Genomic DNA, 24,904 nt, shown 5'->3' with positions numbered 1-24,904 from the left:
TATACTGAGTGCTGAGAATCTTATTTTTTCATAAACATACTGAAGGAAAAAGTAGTAGAAACTTCAATAGTTTTTCCTGTAAAAGCTCCATCAACTTCTCTATGAACTTTTGTCTAAACCTCTTTTTTGAATGTTACAATGTGATACAATAAATCCCCTCAAATTGGAGTAACTGCATTTTCAAATTATAAGTAATAATAAGATTATTGAATATACTTGTGGATAAGTTGAGAAATTTAGGTGCCAAAATGCACCAAAAAAATTGGTTTCAGCTTATCTGCAGCTGGGCTTATCTGCAAGTATTTACGGTAATACTTTTTTTAAAGTACCAGTGTATCCTGTATATACTTGTGGATAAGCCCACCCATGGATAAGCCAACCCTCAAATTTTTAAGCAAAATACCATGAAAAATGTGCCACCAGTAGATAAGCTAATTGTGAAAATTAAAACATACAAAAATTTCAAGGGTTGGCTTATTTGCAGGTGGCACATTTTTCATGGTATTTTGCTTAAAAATCCAAGAGTCAGCTTATCCACAGATGGGCTTATATGCAAGTATATATGGTATGTAACATAATAATCTTTGTTTCTCTCTTTTGCCTCCTTCATAAAATTCCATTCAGGTAATAAAAATATCAAAATAGTTGTTTTTAATTGTTTTGATCCAGGTTTTAATTTCCTCACCAATTTTATTATAGTGCCAAGCACACCTTTCTTGAATGACAAGTTTATCTCATTCAAAAGTTGAAATTTAGCCACAAAATAACACAACTTCTTGTTTTTCTCTAGGTTTTTAAAGGACCAAGCAAAGTTACAACTTGTTCAATATAAATACAGTTATTTCTCTCTTAAATCTGCAAACTTTGCAATAACTCTTACCAGCCAGTGAAATCTTTGTGTAATAGTTGGGGTAGGGGGGTAGGGGAAGGGGAATCCCATTTCAACACACAAGATGATAAACAATCAAGAATGAAGAAAGCTGGATTTCATGAAATAGATCATTTTGTCAGCTGTTGCTTGCACTTCATCTAATTAGGTATCTATTCTTTTGCTTGCCAACACTTTTTGGGGTATAATATAGTATGTGCCTTGTACATTTGGTCTTACTCATTTAATTTTTTGTAGGATTTGATTTCAATCAAATTAAATTACTAACCAGGGAGATTTAATTTAATGATTTAGATCAGTGCTTCTCAACCTTGTGAACTTTAAGATGTGTGGACTTGTGGAGTTGAATTCCACGTATCTTAAAGTTGCCAAGGTTGAAAAACACTGATTTAAAGTACAATTTATTGATAAGTCAGGAACAATCTGTAATCATTTCTAGTAAAAGTGTGTATTACTTTTTATATAGCCTAAATGCATTTTCTTCAATACTTAGAGAATGACACATTTTTATTTTTGGAATGTGCATATTATGTAAATCAATCAGCCAGATTCTTTTCAGTTTTTCATTAAAAAATGGGATGATCTTAGTACCAAGTAAGCAGATACAAACTTGTGATTAGTAGTTATTAATCATCATAGAGGTTTTGAGGATATTTTTGCTATGATTTGCAGGAGAACAACTATCACCCACTTTTATATTTTACTAAGGATCTTGTTTGTTCTAGCTACTCTGTTCAATAATCAAAATGTTATTTTAACAACAACAACAAAAAAGCATGCACATGCATTTTTTAGTTATCTATTTTATTAATAAACAATGGCCCTCCTCTCATGACACACTTAACTGAGCAATAGGGAGTTAAGTATGTATGAGAACACCAAAAGAGCTTAATTGACTCAGTTAACTAATCCCAGCAGCAGGGTGGCTGTTTGTTTCTCTGTGAAGCAAGATGGAGCACAGTGGACTGTTGGGCACGCTGTATCATTGACCTGTTCTGAGGGAGCTTGGGGAACAAAAGTATGAAGGTATAGATGACATGATCAGGGCCAAAAATATCAAGAGAGGGCTCAAGAGAAACCATCCTAGACCACAATGTGATAATTCTATTTTTGTTCAAATATTCTACAGTAATTTGAGAAGCTTATCCAAAAAGCTATGATCAGAGAAAACTAATGGTTCTCATAAAAAGAAGTGTGTCACAATTGGTTCCCTGAAGCTCCTATATTCAGACATGCTTCTTTCAAAATCTTCACAAAGCAGGAGCAGTTCTCAAAATGGTGCTTCATTCAGGATGCAAGGCCATACATTTCTTTACACATAATTATATTTTGTATGCACTTGACTGTCTTACCCAGAAGTATAGGCACTTCATTCAAATTCTACCAAATGGGGTGTCTTTTCCAGTATGTTACTTTAGTTAGCCAACAGGACAGTTCAGGACCAAAACTGAGGATTGCAGGGACGGGTTCTGCTCACTTTTGGTTTCATCTTCTATCTTCCTGATCCCCTGCATTTATATCTAGAGTTCTCCACTTGGCCCAGATCTATCTCATCATTTCAAGTTCTCTGTTCACTGATCTTTCTTTGTACTTGGTCAATGTTCATGATTATTTCTTTAAACTATATCCATTTTTAACAAAATGTTTTAGGAAAAGTTTAAAAATATTTAAATGTATAAATCTGATTTTTAATCCTATTTTAATTATAATAATAATTTAATCATTGATTTTTAGTTGTTCTACCTATTAACTTCATTAATTGCACAATTACTGCAAACTGAAACATAGTCTAACGTTTTTGGCCTCTGAGAAATAATCCGACAAGGAGAAAAATATTTCAGCATCAGTTGTTTCTTTTGTGCCAAGCAGATTAAGAATTCTTCTTTAACCTTTTCTTTGTCCCAATCAAACAAATAACATAAACAAGTAGCAGAGCTTTGTCAGCACGATCAATACATTTATATAACTGAAGACCATACATCTCTTTAAAAAAATTTTTAAAAACTTGAGCATCTTTGTTCATCATAGTTACACATTTTAAAATCAAAGTGTGAGAAGGAGGGAGTCTTTTCAGTTTTTTACTGGTTTCATCTCCCAAAAGTTTCCGGATTGCATCCAACAAACAAGACATAGTTAAATCTTTGCCAACGGTGAAATTTCTCTTTAATTTAGCAATGCGAAGTTAATATAAAAAAGATGTTTTAAGGGGAGACACACTCATTTCCAATTCCCATAACCTGAATTACTTTCTTTTGAATGTTCAATTTGCTCTTTTTAAAACAAAAACCAGCTGAAGCATTCTGATATTGCTGGTGGCTTCTTTCCAAAGGGCATTCAATTTCTGAAGAACTATTAGACAAAACTGCAAAAGAAATAAATACACTGTGGCACATACATTTTGTTGTTGTTGTTGCTAGGTGTATGGTATTCTTGAGAAATAATTATATTTCCATTACTTGTTGATGGTATTAATTCCTCTGCAGCTTCATCGGACTTCTTTAAATAGAAATTTAACTTCAACTGTTTTATTCACTTGGGTTGACAGAATATATCATGATACATCACTCTCAGACACTAGTTAAGAGCAAACAAGTGAGTGACTGACAATGTGGCTAGTACATCATTACACATATGCTATGTTTCCAGATTACCAATGCGGTAGTAACAGATAAAATAACACTATTTTCTAGAAATTTCCAAGACTGTTATTGTAAAATATAGTAAATATTTTGAAGTTTACAAAAGCTCATGGCATAGCAGAAAGTTCCACAATCTAATGCTGATCTACCATGACTCCTCTTCCACATTTTTGAAACCTTCTCTTAGTGTTCCATCTCACCTATGTTCAGAAATTAGTCAGCTTCACCATATCAGCAGTTGATTTTTTTCAGTTACTGTTTTCTAAAGCTTTTATTTGGTAATGCATTTTCAGATGCAAGCGGCCAATGTCTTCAGTTTAGTAGCAATTTAAGCCAGACAGATATTCAATCAACATTCCTACATGTAACATGCCTCTTATCAGAACCAGCCAATAAACGCTAGAGTATTAACTGGGTGGAAAGACATCTAAGAAAGTATTTTCTGCTTAACTCTGTTGTTCAGAAAGACTGAAAACTACTTTTTTAAAATAATATTTGACTATTAGCAGAAGTTAAAGAAAAGATACCTAAAGGAGTTTGATAAAGAATACTGAAGCCAGAACTAAAACTAATTAGGTCCATCAGCTGTAAAGTTTGTATTAAAACTTTATTCTATTTTAGAACTAAAATACTAAGGATTGGAGACACTTTGTATTCTTTTTCCCCAAACACATATTTATGCTTAGTTCTACAGAAAATAAGTGTACATTCCATACAATTATTTAAAATTTAAGGGGCAATTCTGCCAAAGATAAGCTCTTCCAGATAAATTCATGGTCTAATGATCACCATACATTTGCAGTGAGGTGTGTGTATCTTTTATGCAAACCCTAAATAGAGAAAAGCTGGCATAAAATAATTACTTCTCACACCTTGGGCTACAAAAACTGTATGTGCTGTCTATCAGTACTGCACTAAAGTGCTGGGGGACAGTGGTCTGCATAATGACATTAATCATCAACTATAAAAGTAATCTATAAATTCCTTGGTTTTAAAAAAGTGTAAGTATCAGATTTGTTCAAAGGTATTCACACAAAAATTAACTAGAACTCACATATTGGCTCTGATTTAAAAAAAAAAACACTTCCTAAATACTTTATACAAAAATAAATGTATTTTTCTTAATTGTTTGTTCTTAGGATTTTTTGTTGTTTTAAATTGTTTTCTCTATATTTTCTTTAAAAATGCAATAAAATATTAATAAAAATATTCTTCAAATCTGCTGTTTTTCCCCCAAAACTAAAAGCCCCCAAATCATAATGTTTTTTAATAGAGGAAATCCTTACAGCACTTCATCATCTTTGTTGTCCCTATTCCATCTTCACCAGCAGTTTTCCAAGTATAATGGTGTATTAGTAGAAATCTTATTAACATAAGATTTTTTCCTTCTTAAGGAACCTCAACATGCCATTTGCTATTTTCACAGCAATGAGTCAATACTGTCATTGAGCTATCCACTACAACCTTAAGCACCCTTTTTCTTCAGCTAGATATACTGGCTAGGATTTTTTCCTCTAATATGCATCGTTTTTTTACTTATTTACTCTGAACTAAGTTTGCTATTTTAATGGGCTGAAAATTTATATCATTGATAAACTTGACCATATCACCACACCCCCATAATTCCAGATTTTATTCTTCTAATCTGAGAACTACTAAGTGGACAATTGCTATTACTCTATAATGTCTACTTAATCATTCCTATCCACAAACTTGTTAACTTCCCAAGCAAGATTAATGAGAAAAAAAAATCCCTTTGAAGAATCCATGATGATTCTCCTTCAGCCAGATACAACCTTTTATGTTTTTTCATTTAAAATAAGATTTTCCAAAAATTTACTTGGAAAAATCTTTAAGTAGCTTGTGAATTCCTACATTTTTAGAACACTGGCCACTTTCCAGTGTTCATGTACAGAGACTGATGTGACATATTATATTTTATTAAAAGATCAGCAGTTTAATATTTAAATCCTTTCAGCGGGTGACCTCTGGATGTTATGATTTAGACCAGTGTTTCTCAAACTTGACAACTTTAAGATGTGTGGATTTCAATTCCCAGCCAGCTTGCTGGCTGGGGAATTCTGGGACCTGAAGTCCACACATCTTAAAGTTGTCAAGTTTGAAAAACACTGATTTAGACAGTCTATTTAGGCTAGACTAAATGTATAAAAGACATTCTTCTTCCTATGTGAAAAAAAAGCCTGTACAATACTGATACTTAGGAAGCTTGATTCTGCTGAGCATTTTAGCTTATAATAAATGCCAGCAGATTATTCTCCTTTTCAGTCTAGTCTTGAAGAATCAATCTCCTGTTATCTCCCATTTCTCTCTCTTCTCTGCCCTTTTTATGTGTGTGTTTGTGTGTAGTTGTGTTTCAGGGTATGTGTGTGGAGTGGGGGGGAGAGGGATTCTGAGCCTGAGGGTTTGGCCTGCCTCTTGTTAAATTGGTGCAAGACACTTTGGGAGATAATAATTATCCCCAAAACATGATAAAATGCAGTAAATAAAGCATAATGTGCCAAATAAGACTGGTAAAGTATTCACACTTTTTTTTATTTCTACAATTTTAATCCAACCCTTCTGCCTTTATGACAGTCCATAATGAAGCACAAAATGGAAAAAGCATTTTAGCAGAGCTGTTGTGTGCAAGGAGCTGATTTTTAAGAAGGGCTGCTATACTTGGTCCCCCTAGAATAGCTTGCAGTATAAAAGTGGGTGGGGAGGGAGAAAAGATACCTAATATTTAGGTTCTAGCTACTGTAATGATTATGAAAACAAATTCTGTTTCCTCTAAAATGACATAAACACATCGGTATCTCTCATACGTTCCTTTTGTAGAATGAGCAACACTGGCTTCATTTCACGACAGTTCCAAGCCAAACAGATCTGCAAATTATCAGGAATGCTGCTTTAAGATGTATTTTTTTCTCCTGATTGTTGAACCTACAGAAATCTATTTTTTTTTTCCTTTCATCAGCATTTGTGATTTAAATGACAAACATTAATTCAAAGTGAGTATTTATTCACCAATTACGAATTCTGGAAATGTGTATACTATTCCAGCTGCTCCTAAGCTACAGGAGGACAGTATGCAAACTGTTTCTGTGCAACTTCCAAACTTCCTCCAACATCGACAGGTAGTCCTTGAGTTACGACTGCAATTGGGACCAGGATTGCCATCGTTATAAGTGATGTGGTCATAAATCCAGGCAGTCCCGGTTGTTGTAACCCAAAATACATGGGTCATTAGGCAGGAAGCAGAGGAAGTCCCAGGTAAGGAGCCTGAGGGTGTCACAAAGGGGTGGGGGAGGCCCTGGGAGGCCATGCATGAGTTGGGGGAGGGGGTGCCCAGTGCAGCACAAGCTCAAAAAGGCTGGGGAATGAGGATGCAGGGTGCATGTGATCGCAGGGAGACCAGGGAAAGAGGGCACGGGGTACATGCATGTGTATGTGCAATTGCAAGGAGGCCAAGGAGAGAGGGTGTGGGCTGCATGTGATCACAGGGAGGCCGTGGAAAGAGGGCATGGGGGTGCGTGTGTGCGAGTGCAGGGAGGCCAAGGAAAGAGGGTACAGGGTACATGCATGCATGTGTGCGACTGCAGGAAGGCCATGGAAAGAGGGTGTGGCGTGCGTGCGTGTAATCACAGGGAGGCCGTGGAAAGGGCACAAGGTGTGTGTGAGTGAAAGGGGAAGGAGGGCACAGTGCGTGCAAGTGAAGAAAGGCTGGAGGGGGTGTTGACTTACCCCAGTGATTTGTGACCGTCCTTGCCAGCTTCCCATTGATTTTGCTTGGGGGAAGCTGGCAGGGAAGGGCGCAAATGGTGATAACGTGAAGCTGCAACTGGTCGTAAATGCAGGCTGGTTGCCAGGCACCCAAATTTTGTTCACATGACCATGGAGGTGCTGCAACAGCCAGAATTTCAATGACCAGTTGTTAAGCCCCCTTATTCAGCTCTGTCATAACTTTGGTCGCTGAATGAATGGTCGTAATGCAAGGACTACCTGTACTACAAGCAGGGGATGGTATCTAACAAGTTTTAGCTCTACATAGCTGTTCAACTGCAAATTTATGGGTAGGAACAGGTTAAACAATATAAAGTAAGGTCATGCTTAGAGGCAGGTACAATATGCAAATTCTTATATTTGGAAAGGTACCATTCATTTCAATTTTTGTTACTTTATGCTCAGATGCTCTTCATTTTATTTTTTTATTTCCTACTACTTTCTCCAACTACCTAGCTATGCCTAGAGAGAGCTCTACTGAATCTCAGAAACTAAGCAGGGTTGGGCCTGGATAGTACCTGGATAGGAGACTTCTAGGGACTACCAGGACTGCAGGCTAGACTGGGAAGTCAAAAAACATCCCAGAAGGGGCAGTGGCAAATCACTTCCATGTCAAATCACTGTAGCCAAGATAACTGCAGAGAGGTGGACGTGAAGTCACAGGAGATGAGCTTGACTTGGAGACTTTACCTTTTATTTGCTCTGTAACATTTTAAAAGTCACCTAGATGACTATAATAAATGAAAAATACTGTCAGTTAATAGACCAGTGGAGCAAAATTCAGGCAACTCAGAGCAAATTTGTGAATGTCAGTCCAAATACAGAGATCTAACACTGTGAACAACTGACAAAAATAGTATGCACTATAACTGCTTTTGGATAATATAGTCCAGTAACAAAGTCAAGGAATGGTCTGAATGGCTAAATCCTTTAGTATGTTATCTTTAAAACAACACCAAACTGTGTCAGAAGGGAAACTTTCCTGTGCTTACAGTAGAACTGCTAAAGAACCAAGTTTAAAATAACCCAAGATCATTGAGGCTTAGTACTCCCCCTAGTGGCAAAATATTGAAGTATCATAAGAACTTTAGGTTAGCCAACTTTCTTCTGCTTGGTGCCCTCTAGACAGGTTAGATTTCATGTTAGCTAAACACCAGGAGCCCAATTCACCCAAATGTGTTTCAGATGAAAAAAGGCCATTTTATATAGTAGCAATTTAGAATGCTTGAGTTGCTAAAGAAATAGTTTCTGAAATCTGGAATACATTTCTTGTAAGGGACATATTTTATACTTCTGAGATGAACACATCCTCATTTTACATGCAGTAATTGTGGACAGAATTTAATGTTGCAATTAAATGCAGGAATTCCACCAATTAACTTGAGGAAGCCAGTTGTAGCCCTCTTCTTTTAGTCATTTTTTTCCTTTTATTCTGTATAGCAGCACCAGTTATATTTTTATGATTTGTAGTCTGCTCTTAAAAATCAAATACTTAGTTTTGTACAAAATTCAAACAGGAATCCTCACAGCATACCAGGAAAACTGACAGGTAAGAAACATGTTCAGGCACTGCCAGGGCAACTTATACAGTACAATGCAATTTATATACAAATACACACATACAATGGAATACACACTCACAAAAACAGTGTAAGTAGAGGTATGAGCAAATCAACCGTACAAAGCAATGTGAAGTGCTACTGGAGATGTGAAATACAGTTTGTGCATGAACTGTGTTGAGCTTCAAATGACTGTTTCAGGCATTCCATACCAGGAACACAACTGCCCAGTTCAAGTTGAGCTGCTTCCAGTTTTCTGTGCTGTTCTGGGCAACATAAATGGAGTGCTGTCTTGCCTCCTGCCATCCAACTACTGACTTTGATTTTCCTGCCTGGACCAATACAGCAGCCAGGATGAATCAGTGGCAGGGACCAGCAATTAATGTTTTAGGTTTAGATCAGGGAAATCCAGATTTAATTCCTCATTTGACTACCAAGCTCATTGGATGACTTTGGGCCAGTCCTTCTCTTTCACCCCAACCAAACTAAGGAGGTAATTGTGGGGATAAAAGCAGAGGTGATCTGAGGGAGTGGAATATTAGAAAGCAGCAGCAGACATTTAAGCAGCACAGGGCACAGTGAGCCATTTTGGATTTGAATGCCATTAGGAGAGACAGAGAGGATCAGGAAGGCTCCTGCAAAGGACTAGCAATTGGATTCCTGCTGCCTTTTGTAGTTTTAACTGACCTGAATGGAACAGAATGTTTAATTGCCCTGAATGGAATATTCAGGAAGGCAGGATATAGATTTAATAATAAACAAGGGGGGCCCAGGTCCACATTGCTCACCCTGGCATCTTTCACAGTTCCTGAACAGCTGTAATGGTATCTGGGAATGACCTTGGGAGACATGAGGAAGAACGGCAGCCTAGGCAACAGTCCGCTAAACAAAATTTGAGTCTGAAAGAGGAGGGGCGGCAAAAGGGTCTCAAAAGGGTCTCTCCCTAGTTTTGGGGAGAGTAAAAGTAAGGGACAGAAGGGGTACTTTCAAACTTGCCAGATCCTGTTAATGTAGCCTTACAATAAAGATAGAGCTAGTACTCCTGGTTGGGCTTTTTGTCTAGACTACCTCACAAGGCTAACAACAGCACATCAGTGGTGCTCATATTAGCCAGATACCCCAAATAGAATTACAGAATTTTAATTGCACTGGATTTTTCTACCATCTTTTCCATAGCATCCCTACTTTCCTTCAGCTCCACTGCCATGCCCTATCCACCTTCACCCATAGCCATTGATGAGGTTGCTGGGCCCCATTTACTGATCCAGATGTGACAATACACTGCACTAGCTGTGAGGTCTCACTCCATATACTGCACATGCAGCACAAAAGTGTTGCTCTGACCACCAAATGATAACCTAGGCAGAGAAAGGGGGATTATCCTACTTGCAGTCTCATAATGCCATTGTCTACTTTCCTGGAACATAGCCTACTGTTCTTTTTTTGGTAAAAATGAACCGTTATGGGGAAGTTAGAGTTTATGTAGTCAGTTTACATGTGTGTAGTCTGAAAGAAAAGGCAGGTAAATTGAAAAAGAAGGCAGGCAAATGCAAAACTGAATACATGCCCATGCACTACTGTGTTCTAGTTCAATGTAAGTGTTGGACATACTTCAACAGCGAATATAAAAGCAAAGAGTATTAGTATAATATTGGTTTGGTTGGCTTATTGAGGTAAGGTACGCACGCGCACTCTGTACGTATTTGTGTGTCTAGCACAAGATATAGAAACTTAGGTTGCCTTTAGAAACAAAGTCAGCCTGTATCTTCAAAGGCAAACTGAAAGTTCCACAATCAATAGAACGTAAGAGCATGCACAGTTGGTGTGTACAGACACCCCACACACACTAAGCTTATCAATCCAACAACACAATATTCTTTCAGGAAGTTCTCTATGCTGCTCTGAGTGGTTGATTGAGTGTTAAAGTACATGCACTAGCACCCAGTTGACTGTCAAGCACTCTGAACAGAGCTATAAACATCTGGGTAACTACTTGATGGCAAAAAGAGAAAAAGGAGAGACTCAGAACTTTGGTGAGCATTGCTCCTTTGTACTGGATGCTCAGAATATAATTTGTACCATCTGATTTGTTGTGTCTCAATGACCTTTCATAGCATTCCCTAGAGGTAACTGAAAGGAATGTAGGTTAACTGTGTATTTTTTTTTTAAAAGAACATTAAATAATTATTCTCCACAGATTTCTTTCAATTAGCACCTCCAAGGCAAGGCTCAGATTAGTGCACCCACAGAAAACAACTGCTTCCATAAATTATATGAGATTTTAAAAAACATTTTCTGAAGTGATCCTGGGGAAATGGGTAGGTTTCTATGTGACATTAGTTCTTGCATCGGTGGATTAAATTCCTGCCCTTTATGGTTGCTGAAAGCCTCCAGGAAGGTGATAGAAGATTGGTCAGAATGGTGGAAAATGCATCCCTGGCAGAGGGGGCTGTCCCATCTGCCTTGAAAGAGATGATGGTGCACCCCCTCCTAGAGAAGTCATTGCTTGAACCAGCTGTTTTAGAGAACTACTGGCTCGCTTCCAATCTCCTCTTTTGGGGGAAGGCAGTTGAGAACTTGGTGGGTACACAGTTGTATGGGACCCTGGATAAAGCCAATTATCTGAACACTTTCCAAATGGGTTTCAGGTCTGCACAGAAATAGGACCACATTGATTGTTCTTGCAGATGATCTGTGGTGGGACTAGAATAGAGTCAGTGGAATCCTCCTGGTCATTCTAGATATCTCAGCAGCCTTTAATACCGTTGACCATGATAAACTTCTAGACTGCCTTTGGGAGTTGTAGGTGGGGGTTACTATTTTGCAGTAGATCTCCTTTCTCTAGGGTCATGTCCAGATGGTAGGGGGAAAGTGTTTGAGCCATAGGGCCCTCCATTGTGGGATGTCCTGGGGCTTGTTCCTCTTATCCTTCCCATTTAACACGTTGACTTGAAGCTGCTGGGGAAGGACATCCAGCAGCATGGTGTCAGATATCATCTGATTCTGATAGTGTTCAGCTGTACATTATAACCCTGGATCAAACAGGAAATGCAGCCAAGATGCTGTTCTGGTAACTGGAAACTGGGAAGGTTGCTGCCCTTGAAGACCATCCAGATGAGGCTACCGTTGGCCAATTAAAGGTATGACTTGTCACACCTGAGCAACACTACACTGATTATCAGTTGCTTCTGTGTGCAATTCAAGATGCTGGCTGTCACCTTTAAAGGCAGACATGGTTTAGGACCTGGGTATCTTTGGGGCCTTCTGATCCCAATGGTATTTCCCCATTCAGTAAGATCTAGAAGGGATCTTTGGAAGTTTCTATTCCAATGGAGTATTGTCACCAATAGTTGTAGAGATGGGCCTTCTCTGTTGCTGTTCCCTTTCTCTGGGAATGTATCTCCTGAGATTTGACTGGCACCAACCCTGTTAAGGTTTGGTAAATCCATTAAGATCTGGTTGTTAAAACAAGAAGTTGGTATGAATTTCTGGATCGTTGTTTCCTAATGTGATATAAGTGAGAGTTGTTATTTTTATTGTGTTTATTGTTTATTTTTAGTAAATATTTTTACTGTAATTGGGAATGTAAGCTGCTTGGAGTATAATTGAAGCAACCTATAAGCCTTATAAATAAATAATTCAGCTGTCCCTCTCAACCAATTTTTCTGCAGGTGGCAGCCAATATGGATTGTCACTCCACCTACTTTTGTGACCCTGGACTATAAAACAAGAGAGCAAGGGGCTCATACTGAGTTCCCATTGTTTCCTTAGCCAGAACACCTGAAACATTTTTTTGTTCCCTTGAATGCAGTTACCTTGGAATTTCCAATGGAATGCTATGGGTGGAGCAGTCTGTCTTAAGATCAAAAGAAAATTTTATATTTTATGCACATACTGTATTTTATTACCACTTAAGCTTGGGGACAGACAGACTACAGTAGTGAGAAGCTTTAGGTTTAAGCTGTAGCAACTGCTGATTTTGCATGAATGGATTTATTCAGTTTAAAAACTTTTGTTAGATTTTTCATACCACCACAACTTGTTCTATAATGTATAGTCTGCTGATATATATGTGGGAATAATCACTTAAGTTCCAAGTCAATCAAGAATAGTATCAGAATAAAGAGCCACAAAATACAATTCATTCAAATATATAAACTGTTCTCTAGAAAACCTATCCCACATTCACAATCTATTATACTGGCAACTTGCATACTTTTCAAAGCAAAGGCAAAATATAAAAACAAACTGGCCTTTAAAATAATCCTTTATTTTACTTGCACATTAGAGTTCGAGATTCCATACTGAGCAGCCTTAATTATTCTGCTCAAGCTTTTGTAACCTTTCTCCTAAATCAGATACTAAATGACTTCTGTTTCTCAGGAAGCCCATTCCTGGTCAATGCCTGATATTTACGCCAAAAACTTAGGGTATCTTCAAGTGGAGAATGAAAGAATTGTCAAGGTTAGAAATAGGAAGCGAATTATGCTAGAGCGTGTGTGCATATGCATGTGTATGTTCTGTACGTTTTACATACACATAAATAAATTAGTACATTTCTGAAGACAACTTGTGAGCCACTAGGTACAACAGTAGAAAAGTTATGGTTCATGTGTCCTTTGCAGTAAACTGTAAGTTTCAGGGAGGAATATCAGCCTTGTGGCATACTCCTGAGCTTTCAGCAGTGCAACTAAGACACAAGATGCTAGCATATTCGTGAAGTAGGCTAAAAGTTAAAAAAGCAACCGTTTTAACAACCAATTTCAATCTAATAAACAAATTACACAGTAATTATGGTGTTAAGAAGCAGAATAGTGCTACTGTCTTAATACCAGCAACATGAGAGATTCAATCATCATCATCATCATCATCATCATCATCTTTAGTGAGGCTGCCCATTCATCAAGTGACTCTGGTCCATTAACAGGATTAAAAACAGCCCCAAATAATCTCTGCTACTGATGTGGTTTTTCATGGTTGGGATGTATTGTTTTTACCTCAGGCATCATGGGTTAATGGTTGTAGTTGTTGTTTTAATACTTGTACTTCACCCAGTTGTGAGATACATGGCTCAATCAATCAATCAATCAATCAATCAATCAATCAAATAAATTTACAAAATATATCAGCATTCAAGAATCATTAAATGTCACTAGTCAATGCAATTTACCTTGCTGATGTGCTTGCTTTCTCTACTGTAGACATTAGCTTTGCAAATGCATCAGTCACTTTACTGGTGGTTTTGGAAGTTTCTAGCTTGGAAGTTGTCAACTCATACAATTCTGGATCCACACCTTATAGCATAAAATTATAATCAGTACCAGATAGCAGAAATTGCATGCATACAATCTCAGTTAAGGGATTTTTATTTCCATTGTCTGTAAACATCTGAACTATCAACATTCCTAATAAGCAAATCATATGCATCTTGTTAATTTCCACCACATTCCATTAAGTGAGATCAGAGCAGCAGATAAAACTGACCTAAAAGCTAGACAGAAGCCTACACTAAATTAAATCGTATTTTTCTTATGAGATCATAAAACAAAATGGTTTCAATTCTATATTGCTGTATAACATCCATTTTCATTCCATTATCACTATACAAGTAGTATTTAGAGTTTTCATGCCATTTTTTTCCCTCCATGTTAAGTAATGGAAAAAAGTTTAAGTAGTTTTTTCTTTTTTTAATATTTTGGTTCCTCCCCTTTTATGAGTATGCTTTTAAGGAAGACACGGATCTTTGAAATCCTAAAAATAATTAAAATAGAAATAAAAATAAAAATAATTAAAAATTAAAAGAGCCAGTTTGATGTAGTGGTTAAGGTGTTGGCCTAGAAACCAGGAGACTGTGAGTTCTAGTCTTGCCTTAGCATGAAAAACCGGCTGGGTGACTTTGGGCCAGTCACTCTCTCTTAGTCCAACTCACCTCACAGGGTTGTTGTTGTGGGGAAAATAGGAGGAGGAAGGAGTATTGGCATGTTTGCTGCCTTGAGTTATATATGAAAAAAAAGGCAGGATAAAAATCTAATAAATAAATAAATAAATAAACCTATTTATGGAATCCTAGCATTTGGATAAACTCCAAATTCAACACTTTAAAAAACACCATATCTAGGAGTAGAAACTGGCAATCTAAAAAATGGGAAATAGTTTATATAGTGGTACTATAATGAGGACTCCAAGGTAAAAAGCCCAACCGTTTTCAGAAACTAGTTTTATGAAGTTTAAAGTGCACATAATTTGTTATTTCCTATTACTATCAAAGAAAGCTTTTAGTTAAACCAAAGATGGTCACCCTATATCCACTGCAAACTTGCGACTACTCAACTGTGTAAATATGGATGCAACATAAGAATGTTAAACCAGGGTACTGAGTATTTTAAATATTTTCAGATGTTTACAGAATTCTTAAATAAACAGAAACATACAGTGAAAAAATACAGAGTTAAGAAAAAAGTTTCAGAAATCCCATTAAGGTATGCCAGCATGTAAATCTGCAAGCATTTTAAATTTTAAAAATCACAATTAAATCATGTGATACATTTATCATATTGTTACAATTAACATTTTCAAGTCATTAGCCAACAACATACAGTAGCTAAAACTGATTATCTTCACATATGATTAAGAAATAATTGCTAAAGATGTTCTAAATTTTATTTTACTATTTTTTAAACCAAGGCCTTTTTAAAAAAAAAAGTGAATATGAAATATGACAATGCACGTACTACTAATCATCATATTGTGATGCCTGGAAATTTCCATACTACTTTAATATAAAAATGGTCATATTTAAAAACCTTAATGAGATTGAGGGAATTCAGGATCTAAGTTAAGACCAAGCTTCAAGCTGAGGAACAGACATACACTGTTACATACATTTTCAACATTCAGAGTTGCAGGCTAGAAGCAAATGACTTTCCAAGAAACAAGACAGACATCACTACTTCCTATGTTTTCTATTAATTTGGTGACTACATTTTAATGAAAACTCAAGAGTAGGTAACTATGTACTTTCACAATAATTATTTTAAATTAATGTCAGAAATCAAATTTGATTTTACAAGAGGCCAATAACTGCACTGATGAGCAACACTATGAAAATTATAAGCTTCATACAAAGTTCAATCACCAACTTCCAGCAAATATGATTTACTTGTCAGTTCTAACATTCAGTACTCAAGAGTTAAAATGGTCTCCTTTGTAGCATAATACACCACCAAAAGCTTCCATATCTACAAAGACAAGGGATAATCTTTCCAGATATTTGATTACCAAAGCTTAACAGAGCCTTGTTTTCCTGTACCCTTCTCATGTGTACACAGAGGCATGCTTTGCCATGTAAAGATATCTGAACTCCAAGCAGAGTACTAGAATGGGGTAAAGAGATATAACATACACAGATCTTTCAGTCTCATAATAGCCTTGTGTCCACTTCCATTAAGTGCCCCTGGAACAATACAAGGTAAGAGAGGCCTCTGCTATATCCTAAAATGACTACATCCACACAGAGAATCTTGCCTCAGGCAGTCAGTTGTTTAAGATCCATAAAGAGAATTAAGAGTAGAAGAGTCTTAACTACAGAGCAAGACTGTATCTGCAACGTTTAACAGAACAAACTTGACGAATGACCATTTTTAAAAAAAAAATAATTTTGCTACAGATTAATCATTCAGGTAAACTGAAACCTTTACCTATCAAGAGAATTAAACAGAAGCAGAATGTACTCTGTTAGCATGTCCTATCTTCCCATATTTCATCCTAACCTGGCAGGATATTTTCATATTCAGCCTTAAAATATTTCAAAAGTATTAAACTGCTGTGCAGAACTACAATAGATATTTTTGTCGTAATACCAACTTTTCAGTTTTTCTACAAGTAGCTAGATGCCAGCCGTTACTTATAAATTTGCAGCTGTCTATTGCTACCTTCTACAGATTTTGATATTGAGACCAATGAGCTTAATCTCAAACAGAAGGGTAGATCATGATCTGAAAATATTTTTAGCAATACTCATATTTTGTTCCAACCACTTTTTAAAATTGGATATCTCTGGTTTAAACACATCAATTAAAACTGCACATTTGAGGTATAAAATTAACAAAACTAATTATCAAACTTGCAGTTCGATAGAAGAAAAACAAAGTAGTATTAACTACTGATTGGAACGAATTATGGAGGAAGAAGCTATGTGTCAAAGATAGGCATCCAAGAATAAATTAAAACTCATATATTCTTGTTTGTAGGAAAGTCACATAATGCAGCTCATGCTTTTAGTACAAAAGTTAAAAGATTAAATTTGCAGTGTTTAGTGTTTGGCTGACCTGGGATGGTGGTGGCGGTGCTAGAGCTACTGTCATCCACGGGCCCAAAGAAATCAAGGTTCAGAAGAGTGGAACCTCCACTAGCTTGAAATTCAGTGACCATGTTGGTAGGCAGCCATATAGAAGGTAAGCCAAGGGAGGGATTTATGTGTAAAAAGGGGTAAGACACACACTTGAACATGCCAGTTATAATTAGTACTTATTACATCATTTTATAAAAAATATAATAGTGCTTACAAGATTAGTTTGCAGTTTTTATAGATGTTAACAAGTCGATGTACATTCTCATGTACAAATGCAGCAAGGATTCCAATACTAGTAACTTAAAAGCTAGCCCACATTTTCAGAACAATGGACAGAACCAGAGAGAATCAGAAGGGTATGTCCAATTAAAGGGAAACAATTTTGTAAATTCAAAGCCGCTCTTCTAAGTGAAAAAAGATATTGCTGTCTTAGTACAAATTGTAGTAAATGTATATAACTTTACAATCTTAAATTGTATATGGTCAATTAATAATGTGTTGTCTATAAAAATACAGTAAAGACTGTATGTTCTCATTTTATACTGTTTTCAAATTTTATTGTGTGTTTTGTCCCTTTCTTCCTTATGATAATTAATAGCTCACTATACATTGCCCCAGGTGGTTGGCAGGCACAGAATATGACTTATAAATTTAATAAACATTATAGCAAAACAATATTTAGGAATATTGGCAGTAATAGTTCTCATTACAACCAACTCCTTGGTATCAAGTTACATTGTTCCCCTTTAATACTGAAACAGAAAAATCAGAAATACATTTTAAAGAAATTTTTAAAAGAAAGCATGATGAATTGACTGAAGAAATAAGACACCAGACAACAGCAAGAGAGTCCATCCAGGCTTTCCTTCAGCACCTTCATATGAATCACAAAACCGTAACATCCTCAAACACTGTTTAGCAATGTTTTCAGTTCACCGACATGGCTGGTAATCATGACGTATGACTGAACTGTAACAGAATAGATGCCATGTTTACTAGATCTTGTTTAATTTATCAGATGTTGTTTAATTTACATATTTTTACATTTTGAAGCTTTGTTCTTATTTTTGGCACTTAACTAGAGAAAATCATGACAATACAGTTTGCGGCCATTAACAAAAAGATTTACTCTAGTAAATTTCACAATGAACAAAACTTAAAGTGGACTAGCATTTTATCATATACAATATTTGTACATGGTTGAAAAGTAGCTTTTAAAAAATGAATGTTTTACAAACAGATTTTGATAAAAACTTGGAAGCCATTACTACACACTTGATTTTGCTATTTAGAACTATAAAGAAGCCTAAATAGGCAACAGTCTGTTGGGATGAAAGCTATAAACTAGTATAAATAATCTAACTATTCTAAACTTAGGTCATGTTAATACAATATTTTATTCCACAGTGATGTGTATGTAACACAAATTGAGCAAAAATATGTCTTACCTTGCTCTTAAACACTACAGACTGCTTTAAATTGGGCATAGCTAAACAGAAAGAAAGCCTGAATTTCCAAAGTTAAGAAAAATATATAATATATTTAAGCTATCAGCAGAGAGACGTTTGTCTGAACTTTGTAGCTTTCTTAACTCTAGCTCTGGTGCTAGAGGCTCTACGGAGAGACGTACCATCTAAAGGGTTAGTAAGGCCACTGCTACTCCAGTCAAACTGGACAGGTGGTAGAGATTCCTAGAGTTGAAAAGTCAGAAATCAGATTTTATAGTTAGGTCATAGTATAATAAAATGTCTTATGTGAAATTCTCTTCTGCATGCGAGCAAAAAGGCTACCATTGAAAAGGCAAAAGACAAACTCAAAGTACAACACCTGAAATGTTCAAAATGAAATCCTTAAAATGCATTTCATGTAACCTATGAAAAGGTATAATTATTTCCTAGTACTGGGAGGCCTGGATATGTATGATGGACATAGGTATCCATGCCAGTATGTATTTAGAAGTTACAATATGATATTATTCCAGACAAGGATATTGCTCTGGCACAACAGGCAGATAACAATGGTATAAATGATTAATACAAGGGAAACAGAACAGTAACAACAAAAATAGCAAAACAAGATACAATTTTCTAATTTTTCAGCTTTGAAAAGGGGACAATCACAATGTATTTAATCAGGTATATGCAATAGATGAATGAAAATGGATCACTGGAATTCTCTAAATAATTATAGTAAAGTCATAATTATTTAAGAATTAGAAAAACAGTACTGACTTGCACTTAAAGGCAAAATCTTACAATTGGCAGACTTATGTGCACTTAACATTTCAAAAGACTGGTTAGTACACTTGGCTAGGGTATTAAGTATGACAATGAACTAGAATGAAGAAAACAACAAAAGATATATGAACAACTACTGCTACGACCTACATTTCTGTTTTCGAAGCATAAGACAAAGGAAGAGTTGCAAACTGATAATTAGTAGTGTATACTGCATTTTTTAAAAAGATCCAGATGTTGCCATTCACAAGAACGGAAGGACTGCTTTCATTTGTAAAGGAATCAAGGATCCAGGAGAAACTTCCTACTAGAGGAAGGACACAGGACTTTTTCTGGTTATACCTTTCCTCTGTAATCCCACCGTGCCATGCTACTCTAAAAAATCCCCCAGAACCTACAGCAGCTTTACAAGACAATGCTGAAAAAAAGGGGAATTAACAAAAACTAACGTCTTCTGAACTAAACACAAGTCTTCTGGGCACAAATCTGAATCTAAATTAAATGTCACAAAGTATCTCTAAATCCTGTTTACACTGACAGGGAAAGAAAATAAAACTACTGCCCTTTAGAGCTTAATGTTTATCTGAAAATAAGCAAACACAAGCCCCTTTATTACCATCTTATATTTTATCTCTTGAGCAGGTGTTACCTTGTCTATTTGATATTTCTGTTTAGTATACTCATTCTGAATTATATCTCTTTCTTGTAAAAAGGCATAAATGCAAGGCAAGATCAAAGTGTGTCAACAGACTGCTTCATCACTAAGTCTTCCTTAACTACAATTATAGCTTGCAAAACTGAACAGTATAAATACTGAATGTATGATGTAGAAGAAAACAATGTAGGATTTTATTTAGTATTTCATATAACTTAAATTATGACAGAATACATAATTTTAATTTATTCAAATGGCCTACTATTACAAAACACTAGGTGACCAACCCTCCAAGATCCTACTTGCAGGAAACCAAAATTCCTTACTCTTTGGACATGTTCCAGCCTGATACTGCAATCCTAGATGACAGTTTTAACCTATTCAATGGGGAGGAGCACAATGTAATAGCACCACTTTGGCCAATATTTACATACCTCTAGGAACAACTGGTGATGACCAGGACAATTCCCATATCAGTGCCAAACATATCTGAGGATACACAGCTCTGGCCCAGAAATATCATCATCTATCACAAGAACTTTATTTACAGCAGGTTTTGCTTTGTATCACATAGAAAAGAATCAAATATCTTTAGGTTGATCTTACCTAAAGTGAAGTATCAGAGATGCCAAAAAATGCTACTACTTCAATTATGGCCATGATAATTTTTAATGGAAAGGAAATATAAGATAGCAATACTTCATTAAGCTATCTTCTGGCAGAGCCTGAACTGTGTGATTCAAAGCTTCCACATTCTTTACAAAGAAACTCATCTAATCACTTTATTATTTTGAATGTATTTCTATTTGAATATATGTTTTGTTTTAAAAACAAAAGATACAAAATAAATATCTACTACCTGTACATTTTTTGTTCATATCCTCAAAAGATTTCAATATTAATTGCTCTTCCCCACACTACACCAAAATCAAAATAAACATATATAATCATATAATCTTTATCTAAATGCTATTTTAAAATTAAGTAGAAATAGCCATTCTATCACTTGTATCAACAGTAGGATTTCTTTTCAATACCAAAAGTGGAAACAGAGCTTAAATAAAATGTAAATGTAATAAGCATAATTAAAGCCTTGTATGTTTTTCTAAAAAATCCTAGCAGTTTTAGCAGAGAAAAGGGCAATATTAATAGGCACACAAATAATTTGTTAAATGAAACACTGTAACTGTTAGAAGTGCAGCTGTTCAAGTTATTTATTATTGTTAGAAAGCAGACAACCATTAAGACAGAACAGACTACTGCAGCCTTATGCAGATATGCTTCTTTTCTCTGGCCAAGAAAGACTTTGGAAACAGGCTTCATTCACTTCCATGGGGAGAAAATCCAAGATAGGGAAGAATTGGGGCACATGAGCGTAGTAACATGAAACTGAAACTAATGGGACATGCTATACCCAAATTATGAGGTTCGAAGTTTGTTTGCCCAGTGGGTCTTTCCTTTTCTCTTACCACTGGTCCCTTGCATCCACCTAATCTGGAGGGTTTCCCAAGCTTTAGTAGCAGATTAGTAGATGTTTCACAGGAGAGAGAATCAAGAAATAATTCATTCCCACTCACAGATGTTGAGCTGTTCCATCAACAGATGGATACTAATGGATCTAGCTCTGACACAAAATCCAAGAGCATTTTCTGAGCACATGAAGATTATTTATAATTTCCAGGCAGATGGGCAGAATTTTGGATATTGTCATTAAGAATGTATTGATTAAAAAGACCATCCTCATTCTTCTTCTCCCCCCACCCCTTTTTTTTACCTGTAACTGATCAGGAGTACATATATTAATTTCTGGCGATATAGCAGAAGTCTGTCCTATTGAAGCTATTTTCTCCGCAGCAGAAATTGGTTTCATGGGTTCTTTCGTAGGCTCTAACATACCCTAGAAATAAACACATAACATACCACTTTAGTAACAATGAATAGACAAATACCAAAGCATATTTTTTAAACAGTGATGTCTGTCTAGTGTATTAACTATTTAGTATAAAGAAAGATTTACTTCTGGTTCACAAAGAAGACTAGCATTGTTATATTTTTATTGTTATGCTCAAAATCATGGAAACATTTGTTACTTCTTTTTAAATACAATTCTATAATGTGAAAATTGCATAAATATATTAACCTCTCCATGTCCATGGTTCTCAGAACTCTCTACAGTGTATGGAAGAGCTAAGGGAGCTTAAGAGGGCTAAGAGATGCCTAGAGTGCCACTGATGGATGACAAAAAGTGAGGACAAACATGAGCTAGAGCCGCTATTAGAGCCTACTTTGTGGCGGTAAAGACGGCGAAACGTAATTATTTCTCTGTCCTTATTGCGTCTGGAGATAGGTGCCCAATGGCTTTATTTCAGGTGACTTGGTCCCTCCCTGGAGGGAGTAATTCTGGAATTCACCTACAGGGTCACTATGAGGAATATGCTACACATCTAGCAGATAAAGTCTTGTATTCGCTCTACGCTGAACTCCAGCCTTAGGGCAGAACAGTGGAGGTTATGGGGGCCTAGTCCTGTGTGGTTATCTGGGGGGAGTTCGATCCTGTTGAACATAAGGAAGTGGACAGGGCTTTTGTAGCTGTTAGTTCAGCCACCTCTGTGTTAGATTCGTGCCCCTTCTGGCTAGTTAAAGCTGCCCACAAGAGGACATGTGGTTCTGGGCAGTGGTTAAATTTTCCTTGAGGGAGGGGGTGATCCTGCCAGCTCTTAAGGAGGCGGTGGTGTGCCCTCTCCTCAGGGGGCCATTGCTCAACCCAACTAGTCTGGACAGTTTTCATCCAGTCTCCAACCTCCCTTTTTAGGGAAGGCTGTGGAAAAAGCGGTTGCATGGAAGCTTCAAAGGACCCTGGATGAAGCAGATTATCTGGACCCCTTTCAGTCAGGGTTCAGGCCGGGTTATGGGACTGAGATGGCATTGGTTGTGCTCTTGGAAGACCTCTGGTGGGAGCAGGATGGGGGTAGTGCATCCATCCTTGCTCTCCTTGGTCTCTCAGCAGCCTTCGATACCATCGATCATGGTATCCTTCTGGACCAGCTTCGGGAGTTGGGGGTGGGTGGCACTGTGTTGTGCTGATCTCCTTCCTCTGGGGTTGGTTCCAGTCAGTGTTGAGGGGGGGAGAGGTCCAGCCTGTGGCCACTAACTTTGTGGGGTTCCCCCAGGGCTCGGTCCTCACTCCTCTCTTATTTAACATCTATATGAGGCTGCTGAGTGAGGTGATCCAACAGTTTGGGGTGAGGTATCATCAATATGCTGATGATACCCAGCTTTATATCTCTACCCTGGGCCACCTGAGTGATGCCATGGATGTTCTGTGACAGTGCTTGAAGGCTGTAGGGGCCTGGATGGGGCGTAATGGGCTTCAACTCAACCCAAGCAAGACTGAGTGGCTTTGGGTATGTGGGTCTTACAGTGATAAGGTTTTTCCACCTTTAGTCTTGGATGGGATGGCACTGTCCCAAACAGGCCTGGTGCACAATCTGGGGGTCCTCTTGGACTCATAGCTCCTGCTAAAAGAGCAGGTGGCAGTCGTGGCTAGAAGGGCCTTTGCACACCTTCAGCTTGTGTACCAGTTGTGCCCATTCCTGGACCAGGAGGCTTTGCTCACGGTCACTCATGCCCTCGTAACCTCTCATCTGGATTACTGCAACACTCTCTACATGGGGCTGCCGTTGAAGAGCATTTGGAAGCTTCAACTGGTACAGAATGCAGCTGCAGAGGTAGTAAATGGTGTTGGATATTTGATACATGTAGCACCCTATTGCGTGAGCTGCATTGGTTGCCAGTGTGTTTCCAGGTGCAATTCAAGGTGCTGTTTGTCACCTTTAAAGCCCTTCATGGCTTGGGACCATCTTCTCCCAGTTGTTTCTACCCGTCCCATTTGGTCTGGCACGTTGGGCATGCAACGGAACCTGTCAGCCAAGGAATGTCAGCTGGTGGGGACTAGGAGGCATGCCTTCCCTGCCATAGCCCCTGCCCTCTGGAACATTCTCCCTCCAGGATGGGATGACCCTGACCCTGTTGGCCTTTTGTAAGGTCTTAAAGATCTGGTGCCTGGGCCTGGGGTGTGTTAAGGGCTCTGTTTCCTGGTTATATTGATATCTGTGGTTTTAATTTTTCTCAGCTGTTATATATACTTATTTTTGTATGGTGTTTGTACTTAGTTTTAACTGATTTTATGGTTGTTTGCTGCCCAGAGTCACTTGTCTGAAATGGACATCACAGAAATTGAATAAATAAATAAACCTAACATTTTGTGTTTATATTTACATTACAGTATGACATTGTAATTTGTATATGCTGCTGAATGCTGACGAGTGGGTGCTTTCACACTGTCACTATTTTTTACTCTGCACCCCCCCCTCCCCGGTTTGTGGCTGACTTGCATTTATCCTCACTGTTAACATCAAAGGGACCTCAGAGTATTTCCCCAGATGATCAATCAGACAGTGCAGAAAACAGCATCCACCCTTCACCCCATTCCAGTCCACATTGTTTTATTCATATGTTGATTTAAACAATTGTCATTATTAGAGAAGAGCACAAGAGCCAAATGATTCATCCCCAAGCTCTGCAAAGCTCCAGTCTCTCAACCTAAAAGCTGGACTGTTTGTAGTCTGTGATGTGATGCAGCTACTCTACAACTCTTATTATCAGTATCTATTACCAGTATCACCAGAAATACTAGTGTTCTCTGTTTAAAATAATTTGTCTAAAGATGGAATAGCAGTTTTACCACACAAAAAAGTATGATTCAGATGTCACATCTTTATAGCTTGGGTTT

The 24,904-nt window shown here is 37.2% G+C and overlaps 1 protein-coding gene across 4 annotated transcripts in view; it reads right to left on the bottom strand.

Moving 5' to 3' along the window:
* Positions 1-24,904, bottom strand: part of AFTPH (aftiphilin) — a 46,491-nt gene that overhangs the window by 4,129 nt on the left and 17,458 nt on the right. For 2 of the 4 annotated variants that reach the window (XM_088134115.1, XM_088134108.1), the window contains 4 exons: positions 21,887-22,009; positions 18,851-18,911; positions 17,198-17,281; positions 14,041-14,164 (listed from right to left, as the gene is read on the bottom strand). In XM_088134115.1, the coding sequence (XP_087990241.1) occupies positions 14,041-14,164; positions 17,198-17,281; positions 18,851-18,911; positions 21,887-22,009 (392 nt within the window). The remainder of the gene's footprint in view (positions 1-14,040; positions 14,165-17,197; positions 17,282-18,850; positions 18,912-21,886; positions 22,010-24,904) is intronic. The other 2 variants (XM_088134119.1, XR_015794861.1) reach the window with 2 other exon arrangements.

Source organism: Python bivittatus, unplaced genomic scaffold (assembly GCF_059951505.1).
Source record: "Python bivittatus isolate LINGU-HERP-01145 unplaced genomic scaffold, Pbiv_v1 ctg000020_np1212, whole genome shotgun sequence".
Taxonomy (NCBI): Eukaryota; Metazoa; Chordata; class Lepidosauria; order Squamata; family Pythonidae; genus Python; species Python bivittatus.
This window is presented reverse-complemented; position numbering and strand designations above follow the sequence as displayed.